The 11,052-nt window shown below is 45.8% G+C and overlaps 1 protein-coding gene across 1 annotated transcript; it reads left to right on the top strand.

Annotated features, from left to right (window-relative positions):
- Positions 1-9,095: 9,095 nt before the first annotated feature.
- LOC101762855 lies at positions 9,096-9,509 on the top strand. Its single transcript, XM_004967035.1, has one exon. It carries the CDS (start codon positions 9,096-9,098, stop codon positions 9,507-9,509), a length of 414 nt encoding a protein of 137 aa, XP_004967092.1.
- Positions 9,510-11,052: the final 1,543 nt, after the last annotated feature.

Below are 11,052 nucleotides of genomic sequence, written 5' to 3' on the forward strand. Positions count from 1 at the left end.
GGGGGAGAGAGATTGTCACAAATACCCTTGATGGACGGGGTAGCGGTGTGTCTATTGCTTGAGGGTGGATAGCAACTGCCGCACTACATTTGGCCTATGTTCGAACCCATGCGGCAGCAAAATTTTTGCTCGCTTTTTAGGGGTCATTCGGCAGACCTATTATTCAATGTGGGCATGTTTCTCTTCCTAGGCCAGATCGAGTGGATTCTGGTGGCTCACTCAAACGTGGACCAGCTCTGCAGCAATTTAATCTTGGGTCTAACTTTGAAATAGGCTGAGGCCTTATTATCTACGGGTTCCACCATCACACGTGGCCATGATGTGGACACGCTGGACCGGGCAAGCAGGCCCCATATCTACACGTGGCCACCACGACTACCTGCTGCACCCACTGCGCGTACACGTGGACCACTGGGACCTACCTAATGGGACCCGTATTTACATGTGGTAGCCACGTCGGCCTGCTAGCCCACACTCGTACACGAGGATAGCTGGGTCCCACCTCTCTAGTGGACCCTGCGTTGACATATTTGACCGACACCCCTGACACGTGGACCGTTGGGTCCCAGTCACCACACTCGCTGCTAGGTAGACATGTTGGACCTATCAACCGGCACCTACAGTTACACGTGTTAGCCATGTCGGCTTGCTGGGCTCGCACTCATACATGTGGATGACCAAGTCCCACCTCTCTAGTGGACCTCGCGTTGACATATTTGACCCACAGCCCTGACACATGGATCAGCGGGTCCTGGTCGCTACATGTGGCAACTACGTAGACACACTGGACCCTCTGGCATCACAAGTGGACCAATGGGTCCCAGCACTGCATGTGGCCCACTGGTTCTATGACGAGTCGCGGTCGTCACAAACACGAGGGGTTGATGGCGCACCGTTTTGTGATGATATGAGATGTTGTTCTATGATGCTCATTTTACTTTCGTCATAGTTCCGTAGTGCCTGAGTGCTGCCGCTGATGAACTATGACGAACCTGGGATTTTTATCATAGATATGGTATGTTCAATGACAAAGTATTAGAAAGTCAAGTACAAAACGTCATGGAAGCTACAATTTCTAGTAGTGCATGTAGACTGTGAAATCTGCTGGGAAAGAACCTACCATATATTGCAACTTTTGATTGCTTTAAGTTAAAAATCCAAAGCTAAAACAATGCAAGCATACCCTAACACAACACTTGAAGAGAAGAATAATAAGTACTCCCTCCGTTCCAAATTGTAGGTCATTTTAGCTTTTTAGGTTCATAGGTATTATTATGCATCTAGATATAGTGTATGTCTAGGTGCATAATAATATCTATGAACCTAGAAAAGTCAAAATGACCTACAATTTGGAATGAAGGGAGTATTAGTCAATGATCAAAATTAATGCAACCACACACGAGAGCAGCACTAGAAAATTTCCTAGATAGTTTTTGGATTATTTTTCCTATACTGTCGGCACCAAGGGAACCGGGGTCCTGTGAGAAGGTGCCAAAAAGATGTGCCTCTTAACACCTAGGAGCTACCCTTTGGAAGGGCCCAGGTAAAAAGGGTGGCCGAAAGGCCCGAAGGACCAAGGAATAAAGAGGGCCTGCTGGGTTGCCACGATGCTACCTCCCGGGAAAGCTCGGAAGGATACACGTGGCAACCGCAAGGCGGCCCTAGGACAGCCTCCCGTGGGCTTCCCGTGGATAAACCTAGGGGAACTCGCTTCGGGGCGAAGGAACAGAGGCGTGCATGGCTCGGCTGGGCGCAGCAGACGAGGGGGCCAGACCGACAGTCATCCCCTCCCTATAAAAACATCATCATTACAGCCACTGAAGCAGGACCGAGCACCTCGGGGGACAACGACCTATCCCGTCACGTTCAACACGAGGCGGGCAGCACTACGACTGCGGGCGCTTTCACACGACGCCCGGCCCCCTTTTTTACTAAGGGTGGGCCCCACACCACTCCCCCAAGAGGGTTAAGGGTTTCCCGGGAAGGAATCTGGAGATGGGGCCTGGCACGTCCCGGGAGATAAGAATCCGGTCCTGGGAGGTGAGGAATGGTAAAAACAAGGAAATTACTCCTCTTAGGGTAAAATGGTAAGAGACGGAAATTAATAAGAAACGTGCGAGCCAAGGCGCGGCGCGACAGGACCGGTGGCCTGACAGCCTAGGCATTGTAGCAAGGAGTGCGGCCATTGGGCCGCCGCTTTCACATGTTAAGGCGGCAGGAAGGATTGGGGAGCAAGCCAGTCCATCCTCGCCACGATATTGGGCCTCGCTTATAAAAGGCCCACATTGTGATGTAAAGAGGACAAGCAACTGAAAGATACAACACACAGGACGTAGGGTGTTACGCTTCTGAGTGACCCGAACCTGTATAAAAACCCTCGTGCACTCAAAGCCTCAGAACCTCCCCAGCACTCGCTCAGACCTCACGTGCATACTAACCCATAGACCGGATCTCTAGAAGGGGTCCCCTCGGATCCCCGCTCTCAATGCCTAACCACCGTCATATACCGAACGAAATTCCATAGATCCAAAGGTATTCTTATCCCATTTCTTTCTACATGCCAATTGGTGCTACAATGCAGTCTTGAATTCGGCAATATATCTCCTTTTTGGCAGCTAGTGTGTGTTTCATTTAGGATAGGCGACGTGTATTCTTGTGAATTAAGAAATCCTGCTCTTTTGAGACGAATTGAGAAGAGAGGTGGCTATTATTAAAAAGCAATAGTAAGGCCTAAATGGGCTAATTAAGTAGAAAAAAAATTGGATCCATGCCAGCAAAAGCTAAGGCGTCGCTGACAAATATGACGAGACACGCGAGCTCAAAGCCAAGGCATCCATGTCAGTGTGCACACACACTCAAGTGTGCAAGTGACATGGTCGAGCAGACAACAAGGGCAAGGTCGAGGGCCGGGAGGTTGCTGTCGTGCTGAGTCACCAGTGTCTGGATCAAGGTAACACATGACATGGTTGAGGTCTGTCATCCTTCAACAACCACGGGTTATGTTTCTTCAATAGAATCGGTGCTTAAATGATGCTCCTTCGAGCTCCATCAAATTATCGCGGTCACGAGCACATCGCCGGCGGCGACCCCGCGCGAGTTGCATGCTGATCATTAAGAAATTCGCCGGTGGTTGCCCCTGAAAGCGAGATCTAATCGTCCATCGGTGGCTCCCCCTCCAGGCCTCCACGGACTACCGGTTGTTTCATGGCAAACCAGCCAACCAGGCGAATCAAAGATGGGCCCATGCATTATGCATCGTTTGATGAGAGCTTTGAAAGACGATCGGCCTCCGTATTACTGTACCCGTAGACCAACACGTACACGGTGAACAATTGAACCTGCGGACTTGCAAGACTTGCAGTCAAAAATAAACCGTTGACTCGAAATAAACAGTCAAAATAAGCCGTCGAAATAAGAGATGTCAACTAGAGGATGGCAGCATAGCCGGCAGAGATTTCATCCATGGCTGACGGCCACTTAAATGACATTTTGGCTGTGTGGCTCTTTGATTTAGCATGGCATGCACGGCAACTACTTGTGCGCCTAGCTACCAAGTGAAACCATCTTATATGCAACTTGCATTGATGGTGGAGAGGCGTAAGCATTTGACAAAAGAAGGGTGGTTACATGGCCTGAATTCCATACGAAAAAATAATCCACTTGCCGCTTTCGTGAGCGTACTTGAAAATGCAAATAATCGTTGAATTCTGCAGCAAATTAATAAATTGTGCACGTGAGTCCATGTGACGCGCCAGAAAACTATTTTTTACTCCAATAATGCATCGAAAATTATGTATTTGGGGTAGTTGAGTTTGATATGAAATCTGAATCCTACCAATTCTCTGCAAAATTGCAAGAGCGGTTAGGTGTGCCGGCCGGGGTAGTCATCATCATAATCAAGCAGTGTTCAGACTAATTCTCTACACTGCTTGTATGTATGCATCTTATGTGTTCTTATTGGTGGGAAGGCGCAGTCGCCAACGTAAGCAAGCAGGTATAAGATCTGGATCCTAAAAATATTTACAAATGACCAGTGTGCAGACTCTCAATTATAGTATTAGTTGCCGGCTTGATCGACGTGAGTGATCACCCACTCGCCGGTACAGATTAATTAAGAATTCACACCATCTATTGAATTTCGAGCCTCAACATGATAAGTTCGATAATGCTCAGTATTCTCAATTCTCCAGTGTTGTGTGTGTGACTCGTGAAGAAAAAAAAATCGATTTCCAAAGATGGAAAACATGTCCATACGTTGGTCAACTTGAAGCAATCTTAGTTACGTCCTGGCTTGTGTTATAACTTATGATCGTCAGTTTACAGAGGATGAAAGGTACCTAGAGCAATCAGTCCATCAATAATGAAATTAGATCGGTAGATGGTTATACCAACATTAGTAGCTGTCATGGAAACCTCCTGAGTTGATGATGATGTCGGTGTAGTCCTAGCAAAATTTGATGTAGATGAAGTAGAGCTTGATCTTCACCGGATTAGAGGCTCTACTTGCTCCTTGTCGTTGAAGAATGTGACACAGATGCAATTCACCACCTCAAGAACGAGGGTTCTTGGTCGGTGAAGTCTTGATGCATCGGGTAGATGGTATCTCGTACTCCCAATGCCTTAATTGATCAGTGTTCGACCCTAAACCCTTTGTGTTGTTAAAACATAGGAGGGGCACCCCTCAAGCTCTTTATAGTACCGCGGGACCAGGGTTGAGTCCTCGAAGATTATGTTAGGTGTCTCAACTAATTTTGTCACAAGCCTCTGGAAAACTTGTCTGAGGTCATAAAATACCCAACATGCTCCAACTTGCACTTCATACTTATATTCACACTCAGTATAATAGTAAGATCGAACCTATATGTCATCAGCAGCATTTAATTCGGTGCTGCGATCTCATTATCCACAATTTACTGTAATATCTAGTAACACCATGATAGAACGTCTATTGATTTATGAGTTGGCCTATTTCTAAATTTCTAAAATCAGGTAAAAGATTGTCCACAAAAGTTTATACTAATTTCATAAATAATAGGATAAGCGGTAAGTATTTAGTAAATAGATCTGCTAGTGTTAACTCAGTACTCTTCTTCGCTACGGCTCAACGATATCGTCTCCAGCACCGAAAGAGCAGAGGATAATCTGGGCCTCATTGTGGTTTTTAGTTAATGGGCCGTTAGAAACAAATTCGGCTCGTCTTTTGATTTTTTTGGGGGGACCGGCCCGTCTTTTGATTGCAGGGACAGAAAACGGCCTTTTGACAATCTCGTAACGAGGCATGTGACTAAAAAAACGTTGGAATAATCTTCGATTTTTTTCTAAAATAATATTAGTTTAATGGAAATTTGCAAAAATAAATAGCATAAAATGGAAATCGCAGGAATGGTATTCTGCGGGCAACTTCCATTATCTGCTATTTATTTTTACAATTTCCCATCAAACTAATATAATTTTAGGAAAAAAATCTAAGATCTCCATTGAAACTTCTGCTTCTCCTATACAAATTCCAACAAATCCACGCGTCCCAACTCTGCTAATGCCTGAAGAATACAAGCTATAATACGTAGATTGATGAATGGTATTCAACAAGACACATGCTTCGATGAATGGTATTCAACAAGACACATGCTTCTTCGTCAACCGATATGCAGCAAGTGGTCACATCACGTACAAGTTTTATCTTAACAATGAAAGAATGAGCGAAGCGTCAAGACAGAGGGGAGCGCCGACGCCGACGCCAGAGATAGCGGCGGGCGGCGCGGTGGAGACCGCAGCTGATGAGGGGACACGGCGCATGTGGCCCGCGGTGGCCCCCGAGCCCTGTCATGCCGGAGGCACCGACACCGCGGGACAGTTCATCAGCTCCACGCACGGTGACGAGAGCAGGGGAGGTGGGGAGGTCTTCGAGCATGGCTGCGGCGATCTGCAAGCAGGTCTTCCCACCTCTGACGAACAAGCAACAGTGACTGGGAAGGCGGCGGAGGTGGAGCGATCATCTCGATCCTGCAATGGAAGGAGACACAACAACGAAGGGGGGAGAGAACAACATGGGCAAACTCTGGCGAAATCTGCCCAAGGTTTCCGACTCAATCAATCGAGGGAGGTTTGAAATTAATTGGAGAATCAAAAGTGAGGGGGCTCGCATTCGATCCGGGAGGAGAGATTCCGACCGGGAAGTGGAGAGAACCCAAATTGCTCGAGATATCAAGCGTATACTATTTGGGTCCGAGCTGCAGGAGGATCTCAGCCGATTGAAGCCAAATTTCTCCCGGAACAAGGACAATCAGATGAGTTCGGAAGCATAAATGGATTGAGCATTTGCAGAATTGGAATCTACGATAAACCAGGCCTCGTCCCTGAATCTGTGATCGAAGGCGCGAAGAGATTTTGGTGCCAAATTCAAAGAGAAAGGGGCTACAGGGTGACTGACAAAGGGTCTAGAGGGAGCGCCCTTTGGCCTTTCGGTCTCAGACCTTTTCGACCACTCGTGGCGCCCAGAGCTCGTGGAGCAATGGATCTGGGTACCTAGGCCCGCAATACTTGGGGGGAGGAATATACAGCAAGACTTGATGAGATCCCAGAGAGGGGTGGCGTGCGAGGCTGCTAGCTAGGGTTCCCCTTCCTATTCCTCTCACCAAAACATTCGCCAAAGCAGCGCAATCTGAAGAAATGTCAAGAGATCAAAGTAGGTTTAATAGGGGGATGGAACCTAGGGGCGAGCCAAAGAGGAGGATCGATGATAAGAGGATTGGCAACAGACTATCCACAGAGGATTTTCACAAGAACCATGGTGATTTCAACCTGCGCAGGGAATCCAACCTGAGGGAGAAGCTTGTGCGGGGTAGAGAAAACCAGCAGATGGAGGACAACAGAGCCTCCAAGGAGGAGGAGTTCTAGGGGAAAAGAAGAGCGATCAAAGGAAAAGGGGTGGACTACGGCAATCAACCCTAGGATCTTCACGCCAAAGGTACCAATCACATCTCCGTTCATGATAGATTGGGGCAATCTGTGCTAGAAGGGGGTTCTAGAGGCAAATTTGATGACTATAGAGAGAAATTCCAATCAAATGATCTGCCTAGGGAAGGTTTTAGGCCAAAGAATTTGGGAAATTGCTTTTGGTGCAGAAAAGAGGGTCACCATCAGGCTACATGCACGAATCCACCTTTCTGTTATAGATGCAAGAAAGATTGACACCTAGCAGCTAGCTGCCCCAAGGCAAAAAGTTGCTCTATGCATATGTGTGGATTCGGATTCCCAGGACAAGGGTTCTACAGTTTGAGGATCCCATGAGTAGAAAAGAAATAGAATGCTGAGAATGTGGGACTCCTACAAGTAACCAATGGATAGGCATCCGAAGAGAGAGTGGAGGAAGAACTTAAGCATATGATTGATAGCAAGTGGAAGTGGAAAGTAAAGACAATCAATGAAAAGGAGTTCCTAGCTGTTTTTCTAAGCAAATATCTTCTGGAAACCTTCTCCAAATAAAAAGCTATCAATTTTGCATTGTACAACATCCAAGCAAAAGTTTCCAAATCCATCTTAGATCACAGAGCTTCTTCGGTCTTGCAGACAGGTTGGGTAAAATTATTTAATGTTCCGGATGAGGCAAGGAATGTTAAAGCAGTTAAGCTCATTACGGAGCTTGCTGGGGAGGTAGTGGTGATTGATGAACTATCACTAACTAGATATGGCCCTGTAAGAGTGAAGATGAATGGAAGGAACATTAACAACCTACAGGGCATTATCGAGTTCTTGATCAACAAAGTGGGGGTATGAGGTCAGGTTTATAGCCGAGGGGTTCAAGAAAGACAAACGGCTCCCAAGGAGAATCACACAGAGGAAGAATGATGACACATCGAAAGAGGAAAATGAGGATGATCTCAGGGGGAGTGACCCAGAATGGAACCTCCCAGGGGGGCATAGGGAGAAAAGAGGAGGGCCTGAAGAAGATGGCTCAAAAAGACACAGCCAGACCGGGGGCAGTAATCCACTTCTAAGGAAATGAACATGCAAGAAGACTTCAAGCAAATAGAAGGTGAGGAGACTCAACAGAAGATCTTCGAAACTATGCCCATAAACATCTATGATCCGACCAAAGACACCCTGCTCAAGCTCAATTATGAAGACTACCACACTAAAGCTATAGAAGACAGAGAGCACACTTTTATGGGGGGAGATGAGAAAACTACCAACACTGAGATGAACACGCCTGAGGTAGTGGATCTTGACTTGGAGGAAATAAGTCAAAATCCCTGCGAAGAGATGACCTCTTACCAAGAAATGGAAGATGTTGCACGTAAGAAAACAAAGGGGTTGAAAACTGGCCCGGAAGAAGCTGCAAACCCTGCCAAAGGAGGAGATAAATCCACTGAAGACACAAACCCAACTTCCCCAAATACTACAAAGTCCACACACTAGAGGGTGTGGGATACTTGAGAAAAGAGCAGTGGCCCAATCTCATATGCAAGGAGATGCTAGCTGATGAGATCATGAGGGAGGGGCTGCAATCCTATGGAGAGGACGCAAATCTAGAAGAGGCATCCTTAGAGGTGTCGAAAGGTGAACAGATTCTGATAAATGAAAATAATGAAGAATGGGAAATTTCCAAGCCTACAACAAAGAGGGAGGGTGTGAAAAAGAAAGGGCCAATCATCTCTAAGAGGAAGAGCTCTAGGAAAAGATAGGGAGAAGTCGGAACCAGGGGGCACCTGCCATATCAGGTATGCACAATTTACATGAAAATTCTTTTACTGTTCTAAATTCTTTAGATGATGAAGGCTAGCAAATTTCTGTGACATCAAATTAGGAAGAGATAACGGGGAGACAAAATTATTTTAGATGCTATGAGACTTGGAGAATAGTGCAGGGCAGCTATAGCTAAGGCAAATTACAAAACTCAACAGGACGAATTGGCTCAGCAAAAATATATCCTGGAGGAGGAAAATTTAGATCTAACAAGTGTTGATAATGACAAAAGAGGTTTCACAGAACAAGACAGGATTCCTAAAAACTAGAAAAAGGAAGGGAGCAGGCTGAGCAAAGAGATAAAAGAGACTTAGTTACCAATGAAGATTCTTCTCTAGAATATTAGAGGTATGGGTAAAGCAACAAGGGTGAGACAATTGAAAGAGAAGGTAAAACAAGAAAAAAATGACATTGTGGGAATTCAGGAGACCATCAAGAAAGACTTCTCGGATCATGAGCTACTTGCTCTAGCTCCGAGGGCCAATTTTGTGTGGAATTGGATACCAGCCAAGGGCCATTCTGGGAGGATTTTGCTTGGGGTGAAGAATGATATCCTGGAAGTGGAAAACTGGGATAAAGGAGAATTCTTTATGGGGGCTACTGTCAGGAAGAGACGCAACAACTTCAGATGGCATCTAATGGTGGTTTACAGCTCGGCACAACATGACTCATCCAGGGTCTTTTTGGGGGAGCTAAAAGATAGGTGTGAGAACTACCAGTTACCTATTCTCATGGGGGTATTTCAACCTGATCAGGTCACTTGAGGACAAGAGCTCTGGGGTTTGCAATGTAGGCCTAATTGAGGCCTTTAATGAATTCATAAATGAAGCAAACCAGAGAGACTGAAAAGGGTAGGATCAAGATTCACATAGATCAACAAACAAGAGAAAGCAATACAAAGTAACATCGACAGGGTGTTGATGTCAACTGAGTGGGAGCAAAGATTCCCTCTATGTACCCTTGCCAGCATGAAAAGAATCGGTTCAAATCATTGTCCTCTTCTACTCAATTCTGGGGAGGACACTCAACTCAGGGGGAGACAGTTCTTTTTTCAAACAAATGGAACCAAAACAGAGCAAGATGCCCTGATTCGGCTTACTCCCTCAACAAGTGGCACGACGGGATAGGGAGCCTTAGAAGTTTCCTAAAAGGATGGGGAGCCAATCTCAGGGGAGAATACAGAAGGAAGAAAGAACGACTATTGTGACATATCAAAGATGTAGAAGCTGAGCTTACTGCCAAAATATAGATGACTGAGATCTCTTGGTGATGAATACAAACTGGAAGAAGAGCTAGAAGAAATCATGGTTGATGAGGAAATATCCTGGTGACAACGACAGGGTGAAAAATGGGTGCTGGAAGGAGACGCGAACACATAGTTCTTTCACCTGGTTGCGAATGGGAGGAGAAAGAAAGCTATCTTGCTGCTCAAGTAGGAGGTTGAAACAACTAGAAACAAATTCAGGACATAATCTATGCTTACTATAAGCAACTCTTTGGCAAACAACAGGGGGCAAGAGCGAGTTTAGAGGTATTAGTCTGGGGGGATTACGGGAGATTAAGTGATGAAGAAAACACTGAATTGCTCAAACCCTTCATCGAAGAAGAAGTCAGGAAGGTGGTGTTCGATATGAAAATGGACACAACCCTTGGTCCTAATGGATTCAGTGTAAGTTTTTATAGGAACTGCTGGAAACCATTAAAGTAGAATTCATGAAAATGGTCAATGATTTTGATCTAGGGAACCTGGACATAGAAAGACTAAACTATGGGGTGGGTACTTTGGTTCCAAAGGTGATTGAGCTGACCAATGTTAAACAATTCAGACCCATCTGCCTACTAAATGTCAGCTTTAAGATATTCACTAAGTTGTTGATGGACGGACTAACAAAGGTGGCTGACAAACTAATTAGCAAAAGTCAAACAGCTTTCATCAAGGGGTGGTATATCTTGGAGGTGTCGGTGATGCTTCACGAAATTATGCATGAGTTGAAAAGGAAAAAAGAGAAGGGGTGATCCTAAAAATAGACTTTGAGAAAACCTATGACAGTATAAATTGGGAGTTTGTTGAGGAAGTACTACTAAGGAAAGGCTTTGATAACCGGTTAACAAACTAGATCATGAGCACAGTTCGAGGGGGCGGTAAAGTATGTGTCAATATAAATAGTGTGAATGGTCTATATTTCAAAACTTACCCGGGGCTGCGAAGCAAATCTTGGCTTTCGCTTCCCTTGCGACGGGCCTGGGTGAGGGGGAACAGGGAGACCCACTATCTCCCCTACTCTTCAATCTGGCTACCGACGCGTT

This window comes from Setaria italica, chromosome IV, assembly GCF_000263155.2.
Source record: "Setaria italica strain Yugu1 chromosome IV, Setaria_italica_v2.0, whole genome shotgun sequence".
Taxonomy (NCBI): Eukaryota; Viridiplantae; Streptophyta; class Magnoliopsida; order Poales; family Poaceae; genus Setaria; species Setaria italica.